The sequence below is a fragment of the Mytilus trossulus genome, chromosome 11 (assembly GCF_036588685.1).
Source record: "Mytilus trossulus isolate FHL-02 chromosome 11, PNRI_Mtr1.1.1.hap1, whole genome shotgun sequence".
Classification (NCBI taxonomy): domain Eukaryota; kingdom Metazoa; phylum Mollusca; class Bivalvia; order Mytilida; family Mytilidae; genus Mytilus; species Mytilus trossulus.
In genome coordinates this window covers 2,530,553-2,551,966 of record NC_086383.1, presented here as the reverse complement: position 1 = coordinate 2,551,966, position 21,414 = coordinate 2,530,553, and the positions used below count along the sequence as shown (strand labels likewise).

The 21,414-nt window shown below is 32.2% G+C and overlaps 1 protein-coding gene across 1 annotated transcript; it reads left to right on the top strand.

Annotated features, from left to right (window-relative positions):
- Positions 1–826: 826 nt before the first annotated feature.
- LOC134691564 (uncharacterized) lies at positions 827–19,082 on the top strand. Its single transcript, XM_063552129.1, has 5 exons — positions 827–848; positions 3,042–3,140; positions 7,668–7,922; positions 9,390–9,568; positions 17,806–19,082. The coding sequence occupies exons 2-5, from the start codon at positions 3,056–3,058 to the stop codon at positions 19,036–19,038; spliced, it is 1,752 nt and encodes a 583-aa protein (XP_063408199.1). The 5' UTR covers positions 827–848; positions 3,042–3,055; the 3' UTR covers positions 19,039–19,082.
- Positions 19,083–21,414: the final 2,332 nt, after the last annotated feature.

The window sequence follows — 21,414 nt, the reverse complement described above, 5'->3', positions numbered from 1 at the left end:
TGCTAATTGATATTTTATCGTATGTTTTTATATGTTGTGATGTTATGCTATTGTTTCAGAAAAAGGGAGAAGGTTTGGGCCCATTAAAACGTTTAATCCCGCTGCAAATGTTTGCACCTGTCCTAAGTCAGGAATCTGATGTACAGTAGTTGTCGTTTGTTTATGTAATATATACGTGTTTCTCGTTTCTCGTTTTGTTTATATAGATTAGACCGTTGGTTTTCCCGTTTGAATGGTTTTACACTAGTAATTTTGGGGCCCTTTATAGCTTGTTGTTCGGTGTGAGCCAAGGCTCCGTGTTGAAGGCCGTACTTTAACCTATAATGGTTTAATTTTTAAATTGTTATTTGGATGGAGAGTTGTCTCATTGGCACTCACACCACATCTTCCTATATCTATATCAGTACAAAATGTGTGATAATAACATAATATACACATATGGTTGATAACTAAATAGTTTTATGATAAGTATATAATATAAGGTCAATGTCAGGAAAATATATTTTTTTTTGTATGAGGCTAATAAACTGTTTTGCCAATTAAAAGTTTTGCGCCGAGTTCAAACAGAGTTTATATTTTATGACATTGACCTAATATTGTTTTTATACTGCATCTTTAATAATACATTGATAGCTTTTGAAATCGTAACTCAGATGTCAATTTTGTTTTCATCCCTTAATGGATCTCTGATTTTGGACAAAGTGTTTCATCTAAAAAAAATCGTTAATTCGTTCCAAAACGATGCATAATAAACTATGAGGGAAGTAAAGCATTACGTAGATTTTAAGGTCATGTGAAACATTTAGAAAGAGACCAAAAACTGTGTGAGAGGGATACGTCTATTCAAGGTAAGAACTGGTCTGCCATTCTTTGGGTTTTGTTTTATATGATACAAGTAATTTATAAGTATATGGTGATGTAAAGTTATCTTTTTTGTATATGCTAATAAGGCAATAGTAATGAATTGCAATCGTTAGAAAATGTAAACGGTTTACTTTAGCATTTCTTTACAATCGGGGTTTCTATAACCAGAATACATCTTTATTACTATCTCAAGGGGTGACGGAGAGACATTATGCAGTTATTGATATGTTTACCTATAATGTGTGTTTGGTTTGCTCACACATTGTTGACAATATAATGAAATGATGTTCGATTGTCATACAAGTCTTAGTTACAGCTTCATGTACAACAAGATTTACTTTTATATATTCTACACAAGCGGCATATCAATCATAACCTTTTCATCAGATAATACATAACGACTAAACAACCCGAAATGGCGTCCGTAAACAATCAGATGTATATGCAAAGTCACCACTTGCAACTCTTGGATTAAATACAAAAAATGTAAAGTTTGATTTTCATCTATTTCAAATTTGCCAACTGCCGATAAAAAAATGAAATCACATTAAATGACTTTTCCTGCTTATTGACCAAGGATTCATACTTCCCTTGGAATGATCAACAAGTTGAGAACGTTTGGACCATCACTTCTAATTAGGAGACCTACAAAGGATTTTTTTAAACTTAATAATCATTTTGTAGCCATAAGATGTACAAGGTGAATGCATTGCTAACAAGGTACTGACATCCTTTTATCCGAAAAACCTATAGACGTGATATCCTAAGTATCAGAACTGTTTAAGGATTGTCTTTTTTGCAAAACAGGCAGCTTATTATTTTGGTCGCAATAATATTTAACCCAAAATGGTTGTAAATTTATGCAAATTGAAGAAAGAACTTCTGGTTATCTTGCAAATTGTTTGTTTGATATTCATTTATTAACTCGATCTGATCACAATTAACAATTCACGAGAGGTCTTCTGAAATAATAAAAAAAAAGATATATAGAATGCAGATACCTCTTTTATTTCATTAATTAATTCGTATAGGGTGTTTCAAAGAACGCTATCGGCGTCGTAAAGTGCTTCTCATGAAATTATTTTGATCGTTTTTTCTTTTGAGTTTTGTTTTAAATTTTGTTATCAAAGAGCCTTGTATGGCTTGTTATTTGGTATATACTTTTTGTCTATTGTCAATCCAGTATCGTGACATATATTTTCTAACATTTAGCATGTCCATTATGTCATTATGTCTTTCCTGTATTGTAGTTTGCCATCATACCAGATATTTGTAAAAGTAATCATAAAAGCTTATGTTAATTTATTTTCTTGTCATGTTTTAAATAGCGTATACCTTCTCACATTTAAATTTATAATGTGATCAATAATGATGCATGCTTTTCTGTAAAAAAAATTTCAAGATTTTTCATTTTAAGAAAGGTAAATAATTGTGTTAAAAAATAAATGAAAGTCTATCTATAATCAAATTAAGAAGAAAAAAAAGTTGAATCTCTTTTCGTGTATTCCATTCTTGTCAGAAAGATAAAATAAGTAATCTAAGTTCACCTTGCATAATTTGTTTTAATGTATGACCTTTTCGAATTATCAGCAAGGTACACGGTCACATAATACGTTTAACATTTTCTGAAAATCCACAATTTAAAAATAGACTCAAATTTCCAACATATATTTATAATTCTTGTTAATTTTCTATCGTGGCCTGTCTTCGAAGGATACATTGTACCTGAAATAAGTGTGTCAGCAGTCAATTATAACTGTTATTATTACTGTAAGTATATTTTGAAACAAATAATGCAGCTTTTGTGTATTTGAACATGTGGCAATGCAATTTCGATTTCCGTTTTTTTAAAGTCGTTATGTAAGCCAAAGATTAAACCCATAGAACGACCAGAAAGGGTTCACTTTTATCTAATATAAGAAGACTTTGGTAGCATTTTGCAACACAAGCTTGCACTTTCAGTCCTTAGTTCATATAGGAGACAAAAAATGTCATATTCATTAATGGATTTAACATGTTTAAATTTCAAGCAAGGCTTGAAAATAACAAATTATCAGAGTGAAAAACCTTACAACGTTTAACGTTACGTTACAGATCCTTGTTAACCGCTAGTAACAATTAAGTTTTATAATTTTATTAAATTGTATTATTCTTAATTTTTCTTTCCTTTTTTGTAGTTTCCAACAGAAACATGAGTACCATAAAGAAATATGTTAAAGAGGATGTGTCTTATTCTGAAAGCTCATCTGACGACGAGAATCGATTCAACAAAAAAGGTTTGATAATTTGTTCGATAGTTACAAAAGTTTTAATGCTACATTACTCGATTTCGTCGGATAACATAGCAAATTATTCATCATGTTCATAGAGCATATGTTTTAATGAATGATGTGAGACTTACAAATCAGGATGATAAGTGGAATTGAGAAGACATTTTCTGATTTGTCGTGCATGCACTTCCTTTATAAATACTGTTTTAATGTTCTTTTTATATTCAATAAACTTGGAAGGTTTTTAATTGGTCATACCAGTATAACAAGTCAGAAAATTCATTTGACGACATTATATGTAGATATAGATAATTTAATCTACGCATTATTAATATCTGCAATTTTCACAATTTATTCAAAATAAAAATATTGTCTCGATTTCAATGTTTGAGGGAAAAGTAACAGTTTTACAGTAGATTTGTTGACAGAAGAATCAACACAAAATAATATTAATAGTAAAATGAAAACTGAGCAATACAAACCCACCAGAAACCGCTTGTTCGAAATGAGAATCTTGTGTCGAAAATTGGTACAGTTCATGTTATTACTAAATTAGTTCAAATGTATAAGATAGTATAACATGTTTTATACGCTTGACTTTATCATAATTCCGAAGTAGTATTCCTGGTTATGAGAAAACTAAACTGTTTCTTCATGAATTCTTGACAATGTTATTTCAAAGAGTGAGCAAAGAACCTGCCGGGTATCTGCTATTGTGTTGACTACTATCTGTTGAACTATCAATTTGTCAATCGTTACAATGATGCCTTGATTGGTTGCTGTGTTAATGAATATTTGACAAAACATACTGCTCAGTGGAAAAAAAAATATATATAGACAATCATTCAATGTTGAGTTAACAAAATACACGATTTAAAATGATGGTGTAAACACTTGATTTCTGTCAAATTGCAGAAATTCTTAAAATTCAGTTTTTAAACTTTTCTGCTTTTCTGTATTCTTTTTTTTATGATAGCGCAGTGTAATTTCGTTTGCTCTTTCTTGACAAACTGAACAAGTCGACCATAAAGGCCAGTATGCACTTGTTCTAGTCGGGGTTACGACTGAATCGTTTGTATCTCAGTTGAATCGAGTTTCTTTCTAATTAATTAAACAGCTGTTGTTTTTTTTATTATCATACGATATTGTTTCTTTTTTTCTTTTAGTTTGCACTTATGTAGATAATGCTATTTTCGAAAGGAACTTTACGGCTAAAACTATTTGACTTGTTCTGTGATGTTCCGTAAAAAAATAAATCTTAGAATGGAAAGTTCAAATTATAGCCTTTGTATGAGGTCGTATTGACCGGAAAGAAGTGTCTTGACCGAGGTCAATTTCATTCGTTAAGTCGATATATTATGTATTGACCTCACACAAAGGCTATAATTGTTGTATCATTAAATTCCAACCATGAGTGTATCAAAAATCATCAGTGTAATATATTCGATCGTTTGCTTTTATTTGAGTTTTATAAGTATCATATTCAGGATAGTATCGCCTTAACATAACAACATATTTATTGTAATTTCATATATTGTTTTTAGTATTCATCATATGTTTTAGAAGATTTTTTTCTTTAAATAATCGATCATTAATAAACAACTTTTTATAACGTTTAGCAATATCATGAATTCATTAAATGACATGACGATGTATATTGGTTTTTAGATATTCGAAATTAACCGTGCAATATCACTTTTGCTATCCACCGTTTTCTATATATCTTCGTAAATATAGTTTTAACATGATTTTTCCTGAACGAATCAAATCAATTAAAATATACGAAATGATAAAATATTAATAAATATTAACCTAGCTCTATACATTTATATCATGTGCATGGATTAAAAGATAATATATTCTGAAAATGAATAATAGATAAACCCAACCATGTTAGATCTGTAAATATGCTTTCGCAATTATTTTGTTCTTCCCTCGCCTGCATTCAAACGAATGCTTCCCAAATATCGTGATACCAATCGCCTGCACTGTAGCCGTCCATATATACTATATATATAATGTTAGTGATTCAGAGTGCGGGAAAATTATATTAAATAATGTTCAGATAAATAACAGTGATTAAATTTATATTATGTTATCAAATGGAGAATGAAAATGGGGAATGTGTCAAAGAGAAAACAACCCAACCATAGAAAAAAACCAACAGAAGGTCACTATAAGGTCTTCAATGCAGCAAGAAATTACAGCACCCGGAGGCGTCCTTCAGCTGGCCCCCAAACAAATATACACTAGTTTAGTGATAATGAACGCCATACTTATTTCCAAATTGTACACAAGAAACCTAAATTAAAATAATACAAGACTAACGAAGGCCAGAGGCTCCTGACTAGGAACAGGCGCAAAAATGCGGCGGAGTTAAGCATGTTTGTGAGATCTCAACCCTCCACGTATACCTCAAGCCAATGAAGAAGAGTAAACGCATAACGATACGCACATTCAAATTCAGTTCAAGAGAAGTCCGGGTCTGATGTCAGAAGATTTAACCAAAGAAAATAAACAAAATGACAATAATACATAAATAACAACAGACTACTAGCAGTTAACTGACATGCCAGCTCCAGACTTCAATTAAACTGACTGAAAGATTACGATCTCATCATATGAACACCAGGCACAATCCTTCCCGTTAGGGGTTTAGTATCATACGATCATAACATATATGAGAAAACATAACCCGTGTCATCCCAACAACTGGTTTTTGAATAAATGTGTTTAGTTCCGATACAAAGACCCTATGAGTGAATTTAATATTAACGCCAAAATATGCAATCTTTAATGACCTGACAACAGTATCGTAACTTTATCCCTTCTTAATTAGTCTATTTAAAGGTTTTGTTAGTTTCTGAGGTGAATACTGACACCTTTGTGCTTTATAAAGAATATTTCAATAAAAAAATGGATGTGAAATACCTGAACGTATAAGAAGTCTGCATGTTGAGCTATATTTACGAATGATGACCGTATACTGATGATAAAATTTAGTAAATGTTTTGACTATTTTGTGATATCGAAAACCCTGGTGTAATAATTTTTCAGTAATATATAAATTTCTCTCGTTAAAACCAAAAACATTGATACATACACGAACAAATCGTACAAGTTGAGATATATAAACGGTGTCAAGGGGGAACGTCACCATCTAAAAATGGATAATTTACGATAAGAAATGAAAAATCATCTCTTTTATCATAAATTTTAGTATTTAACTTTCCGTTAGTGATATAGATATCAATATCGAGGAAAGGGCAGTGGTCATTGTTAGTATTATATTTATTTAAAGTAAGTTTAACAGGATAAATTTCTTTAGTATATATTATGAAGTCGTCATTATTGAGAGCCAAAATATCATCCAAATATCTAAAAGTATTATTAAATTTGATTGTCAGATGTTGTTTCGATGGGTCTTTGCTTATGTTTGTCATAAATTGTAACTCATAGCAATACAAAAACAGGTCCCCAATAAGTGGTGCACAGTTAGTCCCCATTGGAATTTCGATATGACGATATACAGAATCCCCAAAGCGAACAAAAATGTTTAGTAGTAAAAATTCAAGAGCATATATAGTATCAAAGCATGTCCAATTGACATAGTTTTTTTGTTTATTGCTACTAAAAATGACATACAAGAGTTTGAACATATATATTCACATTCTGACTTTTTAAATGCCCTTTGAATTAGGTGTGTGAATTTTTCTTAATGAGAATGTGAGGCAATGTTGTATACAGGGTAGAAAAATTAAAACTTTGAACAGATTCAAAATCACCAATATATATTTATTTTAACACAAATTTTCGTTTAAATTATCAGATCCCTTTTGAAATCTTTAAATTGTTTAGTCATAACTTCTGTATAACTTCTGTTTAATTATAACTTCAAAGATTTATTTCAATTGAACTGATCTATTGTTAAGGTATACAGGTTCAGGGGAGTGTTATTTCAACCTAACTGATAAACCAATTCAGTGCATGTCTCATGTATATTGTTTTTATTTTTATTTTTCAAACTTCAAATGTCTATTAATTGTGAATAAATGGAATTTAAAAACTATGTCAGAGGTGCTTTATCCCCGATTATTTTTTTTTCTGTCAAAAAAAACCCCGAACAGAACAAAAAAAAAAATCATTCACTAATTAGAAATATTTCATTGGGACTTGAATATATCGTGATTGAAACCACGGGTTTGCCCTTTATGACAAATATTTTACCCTGAGCGTGGTAAAAGTGCGATATATCTAAGCACTCCTGAAATATTTCGTTTCTAATGAAACAAATACGGCAATTCTTTTGGATAGAAGCGCCCTATGTAAAGGCAAATATGTGCCAAGCTTTAACTATTTACAATAACGTATTTAGATAGTTTAGGATGAATCTAAATGAAAATTTACTTATATGTATTATGTGTGTCCAAAGCTTTTTGTAGAATATGATATCTAAGATAAAGTTAAACGTTTCTGATGTTCCGTATCTAATTGATTTATCTATTGTCAATCGTCATATTTTGATGATTTTAGAGTTTAATGATAAAGAACTATCGAAAATTGCAAAACACTTACTAGAGGACTGGACGTTCATTCTAATGGAACTTGATGTGACGCTTGATGAAATAAAACACATCGAGAACTTACATCCCCGAGAAATGCGAAGACAAGCATTGGAGGGTTTAACAATGTGGCATAAAAGAAGCTCAGCTCCATTGACGGATTTATTAAATGTTTTTAGAAACAACAAAAGACAAGACATGATAGAACTTATTAAAGAAATGCAAGGTAAATATACACATGGAAAAAGTATTGCAACACCAAATTGAAATTGAAATTAAAAAAACACTTTTCATTTTTTTGGGATATCATTTGGTAAAATAGAACTAGTTAAACATTATTTAAGTATCATCTGAGTTTAATCAATAAATATTGACTCGATAATTTTTTATCTGCACATGCAGCTACTGTACCCGTAAACAGCAAAACAGTTGTTTTTATCCTCATTGTTTTCAACCCTTTAAATAACCAAATCTTTAAAGTTATGTGATTGAAACCTTATAATGGGTCATTGACAACTCTTAACTGCAGCAAGATGGCAGATTATCAGCATAAGGGAAGCAGGGATGTCGCTGTTAAGACTGCACGTATTGTTGGTAATCACCATTCCACTATAAGTCGTTTGAGAATAAATCAGGCAATAAACACTGTTAAAGACATTTCGAGATAATGAAGACCCCCTATACCATTTGCTAAGGAAAATCAAGCATAATGAAGGTTGGTCAGAAGGAAATCCATTGCATACAAGACAATTCTAAAAAGAGAGTGGTGGCCATACAGGAGCCTTTTAACAAGAACTGTTTGAGATCGACTCATCACTACTGGTTATCGTGCGATAAGACCATTTCGGAGACCTTTGCTAACGAACAGACACACAGTTTTCCGTATCCAATGTAGTGCAAAGCTCGCCAAAGTTGGCAATTAGCATAGTGGAGGAAGATCCAATGTTCAAATGGAATTCGGTTCATCTTTCTTGGCTTGATCGTAGCCCGAATTTCAACCATATCGAGCATATTTGGGACACTATTGGGCGGAAAGTGCGCGAAAGGACACCCCAGTTCAAACACATCATGAAATAAACAATGCCCTTCATCAGAAATGGTTGCTGCTACCTTAGCAACAAATTAGTCGATTTATGGCAGGAATCAGAAGACGTTTAGATGCGGTTATCCGTTTGAATGGAGGCTGCGCACAAAGTACTCATTCTTTGGCGTATAACAATCAACCATGATATGAACAGTAAAGTTCGACTACAGTAAAAGTTGTAAAATGCATTTTTTTTTGTACAAAAAACACTACATTTTGGTATTAAAATTGTGCTTATATACATTTTTTTTTTTCAAACATTTTTTCTTCGTTTTAATGCCAATGTTATCATAAACTATGTTTCAATAATATTATTCACATATTTTATTATATTTCATCCAAAAAAAGAGGTTGATTTTTCAAGTTTTAAAAAATCAAGGTGTTGCAATACTTTTTTCCATGTGTATATAGATATAAAAATATGACTTTGGCTTCGGAGATTAAACATGCTAAGCTAAGAAGATTCGGAAATTTCAAACGTGAAAACATAATACCGGTTAATTTATAGATTATATCATGTTTTTATTTTGTATTGTTTAACTCTTTTAAGGTCTACACAATCCTTTCTTTCGTGAGAAATAAAGTCCTTTACGCCATGTATATTTTCAGACAGCACAAAAAAGACAGTTAGACGTAAAAGACGTTTACCTCGCAGCTTCTATCGTCGTTCAACGAAAAAGAGAAGAACAAATCAAAAACAGCAAAGTTCAACGTTTCTCAGCATATGCGAGGAAAAGAAATCAGTAACAGATACAGATATGAATTTGCAATCTGACAGTGAACCTTCTGTGAGTTGATAATCGTACCATACCAAAAATCAATCGTAAAATACTAATGTATAAATATCCAGAAAAAGAGATTTAGACAATTTGTTAGTACTGTTGTCATATCTAACAAGATGAATTGATATTGTGACCTCTCCATTGATCACTCCTTAGATCAGTAATGATCCTCAAAATTTACGACGAACAATTTTCTTTTACTTATAAGTTGTTAACATTCGGATTTCCAGAGGTTGCTTAATTGTTATCAACTCGATGAATGATGATCAAAGTTTGAATCGGTCCATTGAGGGTTTATATGTAATAAAAAAGCCTAATATTCTAAAAGCAGACATCTTAAAAAAAAATCATTTATTATTAAATTAAAACAAATTTAAAAGGATAGTAAATATTTAAACATTAAGTAATATAAGAGCTTTCTTACAAATTGACGAAAGGTACGTATGCTTGACGAATCATACGTAAGAATTGTTTTAGGGATCCTTTATTTTGACATATTTGAATAGTAGTGGTGGAACTTCGGACAATTATCCTACATGATACGACTCTTATTAAATTGTAGTTTTCTTGAGATATATTTAGAATTTCGGGACGTACGATAGGTTAAAATGTGATTCCACCAGGTCGGAGGAGATAACACTTCAACATATCCTAAATATAGAGTAGTCAGACGAAAACAAAACTCCTAATAGACTAAAAACCAGGCCCCTCCCCAACTCTTCAATACTACAATTAGTTGTACTGCTTAACCTAAAAAAATGTCAAAGCAAATATATTGTCTTCTTCCCTTGCAGAAAAATAAGAAAAATCTAAACACAAATACTTCCTTGATTCAAAATTTACAACGCTCAAAATAATAGAATCAAAATGAAGAAAAAAGATGATCTTCATACTATGCCATATGCTGGTGCTCGTTTAAAAACTTTTGAATCATCGCCTCTCCCCTGGTAATATCACCCCCACCCTTAATGTGTATATATGATACACCGGAGCAATTGAAGGGTTCTTTTAGCGAATATTTACGTTTTGCCTATAGTTCGGAACATTCATGAAATATTAGCCAATTGACGATAAGTGACAACTTCGCGTCTATCTTCCAAACATGTGAACTGTTAAATCGTCATCATAAAATCCACAATATGTATGGCGCAAAATTGTAGGTTTATTTTCTTGATATACAAAATTTGTTTTTCTAGATTTATTCAACATTACTTTTTAACAACATTGTAACATCATGTTTTGTTTTTTTTAGCAAATCCCGATATTTCACTTTGACAATTCGCTGAAAGTGAACTATAAACAATAAAAATAAATGTAAATCTTGTCGTTAAATTTAGACTAACGTACTTCAATACTGTCATTGGAATGCTAATCGTGAAACTCGTGCTTAAAAAAATCCCGCGGAAATGTTTGTGCTCGTGTTTAACGTAAGTAACGTATCGGAAGTAAGTGTATTTGACACTATTTTTCTCTGTTTGATTATATTAAAATCGTGTATTATTTACGATATTATTATTTTTGAAAAATAAACTTGATTTAGAAAATAATGCTGTTTTACTGGATAAAACAAAGACTCTTTTAACTGTTATTGTGGAAATGAAATACGTGCTCCCTTTACGTTCGTTCGTACTTTTCGTCAATTTGTAAGAAAGCTCTACTAGAGGTAACAGATGAGATCACGAATCACGTACGAATCACGACGTATCACCTAATTTGCCGTATGACACGAAGCGGGATCATTAATTTCAAGTAAGGATTATAAGTGCATTTTTTTATTGTTTGATACGCGTACTGCCTATTTTATTCTTTTTACTTTGTATGTCGTCGTCAGTCACGGGGCATTTTCTGGTGGGAGTGGAGGGGGGTTATATTTTTTAGAACAAAATATTTTGATTCTGATTTCTGGCCAGCATCAAGAGTAGAAAACCTCCGTTTATTTTGTAAAGGGGGGGGGGCAGGGGACTGAAATAAAAAGGCAGGGCATTCATTAAAAGATAAAAAGTTAGGCTCTCTTATTTTTCATTATTGCAAATTTGAGACTTTTAAAAATAAGTAACAACTTTCATTGGATGCAGGTCCAAAACATCTCGCGTTGAAATTGTTACCAGAACATGAGTTTAGGGTCCGATAATTTAACTGGCATGGAAAAAGGGGGGTATTTTAAAAAAATAAATAACTTGATTCCAAAATCTTAGAGACTGAACGACTAAAGAATGGCTAGAAAAGGCAGAGACAAAAATAATTTCTGACGAGAAAATTGGACATGTCCTTCCTTGAACAGCCCTGCCCGTAGACCCATTTTTAATTTAAATGGATGGTCTCTTAGTTCAAAATTTCTGCCCAAATCATAGATTCGCCTGATAATTTTCGCCTGGTTAATTCTTAGGCCTGAAATTACCGGCCAAGTCACATAATAAGGTTCAAATTTCATACCAAATCATGGATTTGACGAGTTGAAAAATTACCAATTCTAGCGGAACGTCTGTATATTTATTCGGTACTTTTATATATGAATTGACCCCTCCTTGGGCGCATACATGCAAAGCTTTAGAAAGAATAAACTGAAAATTTGTATTAATTCGAATCATTGTTTAGAATGAGCTAAATAACAAAATGGGGGAGATTCCTTCTAGTCTTTGTACTGACTAGGGAAAAAAAGAAAAACAATCGAATACCAAATACTTAACCGAAAACCGGAAGGAAAATATGATACATGCACAAACGATAAAATATAAACAAGTCTAAATTGAAAACTACGTCCAAACCTATGATTGCGTTGGATAAAACCGCAATTTTTATACGTGTGCATGTAAAACAAATTTCGTTATAGAAGGGTCTAAATACTGCACAAACAGCATTTTCCAAAAGACCAAAAAAAGTGAAAAAGTATATTTAAACAAAACACATTTGACTAACAGGTCGAACAACTGATGTTCTTTAACCCTGCTGACTGCCATTGGCGATTGCCAAATAAAATTGATCACAAGATGTTACAAAATGGATCTTAATATAAATTTAATACTAAACAGAAAACAATGAACCTGTGAGCAAGATGTTATGCCACAAACACAAGGTGTCAATATTTTTTTTGTACACCAGATCTAGATTGCGACAATATATGTCTCTTCAGTGATGTTAGGGATCGAAACGGTTTTTGGAAGGCCATATAATGTACCCTCAATTTAAGGTTGACTCTTGAGTATATATATATACTATATATGTGTTCTTTCGCATAATAACCAATGAATAACCAAATAAGATATAATAATATAATTTTATAATTCCAGCGTATCAAGTTCCAAATTTTTTTTCGGCGTTCTATTCTTTTTCCCCGGACCAAATATACTAAATAATACCAGCAACACCGCATACTAAATGAGGGTTAGTCGACGATCCTTTGATTCTAGGATCGGAGCTGGCAGGTCACGTAAATAAAATTTGATGGTCAGAAAAATAATAGTAAAAAATATGCTGGCTCCAACCTAAAATAAACTGGCTTCCAAATTCTATTATACGGTAAAATGATACATGTGTAATAAATAATCTTGCGTGTAGCAGTTGAATTTTTTTTCAAAAATAATTAACATGACTGACCAAATCTGCCCGGTTGGTCCCATCAGAATCAAATGATTGCCTCCGTATACCCTCCTCAAAGATAGATGATCGATACCCGCTTTAACTACGATATAAAATAATATATAGGAAAAAGACTGGAGAATAATATATTTGATTTTGAATTAAATCTTATCTTGGATAATTACCACAAAAAAAAGTGTTAAATTTAAAAAAAAATTAAAAATTGTCGCGCCGCATATTTTTTTCAAGTAACTGGTCTGTCCCTACTAGTTAAAATGTTTATTTTTGAACAAATATGTATTCAATATCTTCTACATATTCTTCTTTCAAACACATGCACCGTAGTTAATTAATAGATTGTCCCCATGATTAAATCATGCTTTCATTCCACGTGACTATTAGAAGGTGACCACCACAGGTATACATTTATACGTACTGTTTCGTTTTGATCCATATTTAGGCACTTCCGGTATTTAAGTTAAAAATACATAGTCTTATAAATACCTCCTTATACTTGAAAGCTCGAATTGTATTGTTCTAATACAGGGAACTTTGTGAAATGTCAAGGGGTATTTTAGTCGATTATTCGATTTTAATAAACTTTAACCAATATGAAAATCACTGCTCCTACTACGTTCGTTCGTCATTATTTGTCGGTTCGTGATCTCACCGGTTACCTCTACTAAGAGTAATGGACTGGTATATCTTACGTGAAGATATATGTATGCGTAAGTTATTCATAACCATAATTATCAAATTCAAGAAAAATATTTAAAAACACCTGTCAGTTATAAACTTAAAAAATATTGATTTAGATACAAGTCAGTGGCATTCACATTTAGACAAACATAAATTTTTCGTTACTGATGTTAAACATATTACAGTACAGTAGAAACACTGTTAAAAATTATATTTACGGGATATAAATCAAATATGAATGAGTCAAGTTCAACATTACATTAAGATGAAAAACATAGCATACAATATATGTTGCTTTCAAAATACCCATAACTAACTAACAACTGTATGCTTTCATTTGCCCTCTACATCTCTCAATTGTGTGTTATCATTTATTAATAAAAATAATGGAGTACATATAACAATTTAATCTTTTCAATATAATAAAAGACTGTCAATTTAGTAATAACAAAATGCTCACCTTAAAACGAGTTCAACCGCATTTTATGTGTGTCTGTCCCAAGCAAGGAGCTTATAATTCAGTGCTTGTAGTTTGTTGCTGTGTAACATATATGTATTTCGTTTATCTTTGTTTACGAAAAATAGGCCGTTGCTAATTTTCTCCTTTAAATTTTCGGGCCTGTCAACGCTTACTTGGTGGTAAAGGCTTAGCTCATGGTCGAAGCCCGTACACTGGCCTAAAATTGTTTACTTCGGTGTCATTCGGTCTCTTGTGTAGACTTGTCTTAATTGCAATCATATTCCATCTATTATTTTTTCACTTATATGTTTAAAAATATCATATGTTTGTAGCTAGATGTTTAGAATATTAAATATTTAAGCTATATGATCAGTGAATAAAGTAAGTAAATATGATAGTTCAATATGTAATGGTTCATTACTTTGAGCATTAAATTCATTGATAGACAATTGATTTCTAAAAAGTAGCGGAACTGTCTGATATGCCTCTAAAACATTTCAGTTACCAAGACTGCACTAACAAACACCTATCTTACCTTAGCTTGTTACCTGTAATTTAAAGGTCTTTGTGAGAATTTAATCTGGTGTCGTCATTTACTGTTTCGTAAATCTTCTTACAAATCTTAATCGTATTTGAAATTTTCTTTCAAAGAAAATTCCTTGGTATATTCGTTAGTTTATTTATTGAACATCAATGTTGCTCAAAAAAGAATATGGCTTTTAACACTACCGTTTTTGGCAAACTGACAGTAACTTGCTATCGTCTCTGAATATGACATCAAAGTATGACAGACCATGTTCATTAACGACATTTTGCGTAATTGTTGGCGACAAGTGTATGGCAGGGTACATACCATCCATATTGAATATGGTAACAAATGGAAAACAACACGTTTTATAATTTATCGCGTCCGAAGTGCTTTTCTGGATTTACCTTCATCAGGAACGCTCAAAGCCAAACATTTGAAATCCGAAGATGTATAAGTACCGGAAATCGTTGAAGGGCTATATGTAAAAAATTCCAAAAAAAAAATAGCCAAATTCGTCAAAAGCCATCTTTGCCTGAGGGAGTTGAAACCTTAGTTTCATAATAATTTCAAAATTTATAAACAGACAATTTTAGTAAAGTTTGTTAAATCATGTCAGTTTCGAATCACTGACTACTGAGCTGATGATACCCTCGGGGACTGATAGTCCACCAGCAGAGGTATCGACACAGTGATGTAATAAATGGAAAACAACACGTTTTATAATTTATTGCGTCCGAAGTGCTTTTCTGGATTTACCTTCATCAGGAACGCTCAAAGCCAAACATTTGAAATCCGAAGATGTATAAGTACCAGAAATCGTTGAAGAGCGATATGTAAAAAATTCCAAAAAAAATAGCCAAATTCGTCTAAAGCCATCTTTGCCTCAGGGAGTTGAAACCTTAGTTTCATAATAATTTCAAAATTTATAAACAGACAATTTTAGTAAAGTTTGTTATATCATGTCAGTACCGAAGCACTGACTACTGAGCTGATGATACCCTCGGGGACTGATAGTCCAACAGCAGAGGTATCGACCCAGTGATGTAATAAATGGAAAACAACACGTTTTATAATTTATTGCGTCCGAAGAGCTATATGTCAAAAATTCCAAAAATTAATAGCCAAATTCGTCTAAAGCCAACTTTGCCTGAGAGACTATTATTTTTAACAAGACTATATGCCCTGACAGAGTAACGTCACCAGCAAACGTTTCTGGTTTGAATACACCAATCGCCATAAAAATTCACCGCCTGTTGAACTAACATGTCAGAATTGACATTTTGACCAATCAGTAAGCTAACAGATCAGAGGACTTTTCGAATATCTTATACTTGAACAATAATAAATTCAAAACTACAAAGAAAATGGATCTACACACATTTCTTGATACATATATAAAAATTTAGATCATTTCAATCATCTGTTATAGAAGTCAATGGTAATTATAATAGACAGTAAAAGATGAGCAGTAAGATTTATTTTACAACTGAATAAAGATGACAAAAAACGTATTTCTCTTAAGGATGTATTCTTCTGACTTTCCAGTCTCGTTCAGTCTCGTTGAAATATCGTTCTTGAATTATTTCCAAAACATGTGATACAAGTGGGAAATATCAATGAAATTTAAAAATATCATAATTAAACATACTTTGTGAACAAATTGTGTATTTACAATAAATGGTTTTGGAGTAATCCAATTTTCAAATTTTACTACGAATCAAGTTAGTATTTTTATCTTAAATTTTGAGAAAATGGGTGAGGGACACAAAGATGGATTTTACAAGAATTTTGTACATCCCATATCATTTTGGTCTTTTCAAATTGCTTAAATATGTATTTTTCAATCATTTATAGCAAATAATATATGAAATGAATATAAAATAACATACATTTTGTTCTTAAAACTGAGAAAAATCACAAAAATACAAAATTGACAGCATGGTAAATTTTACACAAAAAAACATCAAAATATGATAAAACTTTCTTATATTAACACCTACTTAAAGTTTTTTTTAAAGTAAAATATTAATCAGATTGGTCCACTTCATCTTTATAGAAAGTATGAACAAAAGTTTTATTGTGGAACTGTGCATTTTTTTCACAATAATAGCCCAAAACATAGGTAAAAATCGATGAAAAATGGGAAAATCATCAAAATTGAGCATTTTCAAAGGGCTGTAGCAAAAAAAGAAGTGCACCACCCATATGATTTTTTCTTCACCAATTGTTTTGTTACAGTCTAATAAACCCAAAAATCAGGTAAAGAAACAAAGTTTAATTCTAGAAATGTTTGGCTCCTCAGATGTTTACATCCTTAAATTTCAATGTTCAGTCAACTTGGACATAATCATTCTTAGTTAAAGAAAACCTTCCAACACTTCTTCTGATTTTGGTTTACATATTTGTATTAAATTAGTATCCCATGCTGCTTGGAGTCTAACGTCATTTTAAATCATAGTGACTGTGTATAGACATGACATGACAGATAACCCATGATATCGGATATGTTCCTTACGTCGTAACTACAATCCCCTTCCCTTTCAAGAATTTGACCTACCGAATTAGACTATTTACCGGATTTGTAATCACATAAGCAACACGACGGGTGCCGCATGTGGAGCAGAATCTGCTTACCCTTCCGGAGCACCTGAGATCACACCTAGTGTTTGGTTGGGTTCGTGTTGTTTATTCTTTAGTTTTCTATGTAGCAAATGTGTAGTGTCACGTGTACTATTGTTTTTTCTGTTTGTCTTTTTCATTTTTAGCCATGGCGTTGTCAGTTTGTGTTAGATTTACGAGTTTGACTGTCCCTTTGGTATCTTTCGTCCCTTTTTTGAATTACTTAACATGTTTGATTTGAGCAGATATTTTTATCTGGATATGCGAAATGACAAATTATGTTACAAAAAGTGATAATTTATAGATAAACGTTCATGCTTGTATACGAGTAAGTTAATAATATGTTACTTAATCTTTCAGACTAGTTTTCAAAGACAGGCTGATGAAGCAGAGGACGGAAGCAAATTTGTTGAACGGAAAACCTCAGTTAAAAAGTTAAGAATGACTACAATGACGGTAGAGGTTCTCGAAATGTCTCCAATACAAAATTATGGCAACTTGATCTGCAAACAAAGAATAGGAATACTATTACATAGCGACGCATACTTGCAAAATATTAGGGCATCTGCGTTTGGCAAACACGTTCACTATATCAATCAAAACATGAAACCTGGGATGTTATATAACATTTCTGGCTATGAACTTAGAACAAGCGAGTATGTAAGTTCAGAGCAGGAATTGATTCTGTCTCGATCAACAACAATAGAACATGTTTCAAAAGAAGAACGATTGGAAAAAACGAAATATCATTCTCATAAAATAGCTGACATGAAAGATAAGACTATCATAAGGAAGCTACGAATGGTTGGTCCTGTAATAATCACTTCAGTTGGCCCAGTACGCAAACCAAGCAAAAAGTATTTAAAGGAAGTTATGTTCAAAGATAAAAGTGGAAAAATTAAGATGAACATTTGGGGCTTTGGAATAAACGACATCCGATTTTGGTACAAACCAGGACAAGTACTTAAACTTAAAAACGTGGAGGTAGGCATGTTTAAGGTTTATGACGGAGATAAATTTTATTTGACAGCGGGAGATTTTGCTACTTTTGAAAGGAAATCAAGTGAGAAAATGAAACCGCTTTTAGAAAATGAAGATGAAAGTTATCTTATCCCTGAGACGATGAATATTAAAGATGTTGTAAATTTGGAAAGGAAAAAACATTTAATTTACATAAGTTCAGTTAAAATTGAATCATTTGCGAAAAAAAGTCACGTTGAAATGATTATTAAGCACTGTGAATATGAAGAAAGCCATGGGAAGCTTAAAGAAACTGACGACGGATGGTACTGTGAGGAATGTCAAAAGTGTCAGAAAGGGGAAGACAAGGTTCGATTGAAAGCTGAATTTGTGGACTCTCCGATCAGCTCGGATAAAAGTTTATGGATAATACTGTTCGACAAATCAGCTCAAACTATACTTGGAAATACATATGAATCTTTTCGACAATCGGAAGACGCTAAAGAGAGGAGAGCTATCCTACGGAAAGTTGAAAAACGAGCTACAGTATATCGGCTCGAAATTACCTTTAACCCTGAATTTGAATTCCAAATCGCTACTAAAATCGAAATTATACCGCAGTTATCTTTCTAAATAAGTTTTAAAAAACGAACATACTATACTTCCTGTCCAGAGTTATCTGCAGATGTACACTATTGTGATTTTTCTTTTTCATAACTTTGTCCAAATCTAATCTACGAAATGATTAATAAATACTGCTTAATTAAAATGTTTATTTGTCCAAATTGTTCAAAAGATGTGATGTATTCTGACTTATAATGTTTTGTGATCAATCTTTTGTAGCTACATTGATATTTTTTTCTTCTTCTAATAAACGTCATATGAACCAATGATTTGAATTCGATATTTTTTTTTAGATAACTCTGTCTTCAAACCTAGCCTTAAGCATATTAAGAAAATAAGAAATAATCATGTACAGTACGAATGTATATGTAGTATGCTGGTCACAGGTAAATAGCAATATTTCGCTTCATAAATATAGGAAGATATGATGTGAGTGCCAATGAGACAACTCTCCATCCAAATAACAATTTATTAAAGGAAAACATTATAAGTCAATGTACGGCCTTCAACACGGAGCCTTTGCTCACACCGAACATAAAGCTGTAAAGGGCCCCAAAGTTACTAGTGTAAAACCATTGAAACCGGATAACCAACGGTATAATCTATATAAAAAATGTCATGTGTGTTTCTCCGTCAGATACGTTCTGAGTCAACATTATGGCAGATTGTTAAATACACGACAAACAAAGCAGATCTACCAGCTATACTAATTTCATTATTTATTGATGTTCGAGGTAGTTCTCCGGTTAGACATTGAAGTATGGTCATGAAATACTAAAACCAACTTATAATATACCCAAAATAACAGCTTAAAAACAAAATGAGCGTAATAAAGTCTTGGAAGAATTCAACTATGTGACAGTTATCATAATTATGCGAATGACTAACTTTCAGTCACTACTTTTCTCTTAAAAGAGAGACGAAAGACACCAGAGGGACAGTCAAACTCATAAATCGACAATAAACTGAAAATGCCTGGCTAAAAATGAAAGAAGGCAAACAGACAAACAATAGACCACACATGAAACAACATAGAAAACCAAAGAATAATCAACACGAACCCCACCAAAAACTAGGGGTGATCTCAGGTGCTCTGGAAGGGTAAGCAGATCCTGCTCCACATGTTGCACCCGTCGTGTTGCTTTTGTTAAAACATATCCGGTAAATAGTCTAATTCGGTAGGTCACATTCATAAAAGGGAAGGGGATTGTAGTAACTGTAGTAACGACGTATGGACATTTCCGATTTCATTTGTGAAACGGTTATTCAATAACGGTCAACTAACTCGTGATGACGTCCGTAAAATTTACCGAGGGAGGATTTCTACTTCACCATTTGGAACTCTTGGTTAATAGCTTCCTTGTGAGCAGCAACTCTCTATCAAGAAAATCATAATAGAAAATGCAAGCACGGGAATATTGTATCAATTGGGAGATAAATATCCCGTACGCAGGTACTGCTGGAATGTTGCTACTTCGAAATAGAAAGTTCACATTTGGAAAGGTGAAATCATCTCTTGTGTCGTAAAGTTTTGTTTTCAACCGACCCTCATTGTTAATTTCTAGATGTAAGTTATGGTATGAGGCCGACATAAATGTATATGTTGTATCCTGTATCTCTAGTTCGTAGGGATAGTTGTGTTCAGTTTAGTCACCAAATTTAAGTTATTTATTAAAAGAACGTCATCTATATAGCGGAAAGTAGAGTTAAAGATTTTGCTAACTTCCTATCGTTCTTCCTAAGAAGTTAATGTATGAAGTCAGCCTAATAATAACAAGTTGGCAAGAAAATTGCAGATGTGTTGTCAATCAAGAAATCAAGCATCTTGATAATGTCAATTTCAGAGATATTTTCGTTTAAATCAGAGTGATCTTTTACAAAGTAGGATTTATCCCTCCCTTAGACAAGATAAAGGTTTCGTGGAGCACTTGGAAGACCCAGCAATATACCGTTGTTTGTAAGGACACTCTTAAATCGTTTCATGTCACTCATATGAGTGAAGTTAATTATATCTGATTTGATGTTTGTAATTTTGTTAATCTAATTTGCTGCTACATTAATGTCCCTGATAGGGATGATCGCTAATGCTGATATATCCTGGGTATTGACGTTGTTCATCATCATAATAACGCGTTACAGTATATATTTAGTTGTCTTTGAACATTACCTTAACTGTTTAGTCCTTTGGTCGTATCCATTTGATTAGGCTATGTACTTCCTGAACTTGCACTATTTTTCTATGATTATTTCGAATTCTTTATTCTTGTCTTTCGTTTTTGCTAATGTGCTTTGTCTGTTTGTCTTTTTGTGTTTCTTTCCTGCATATGACGTTGCACTCGTTTTATGCTTCGTTGTTTTATATTGTCATAGTGAATGTTTGGTTAA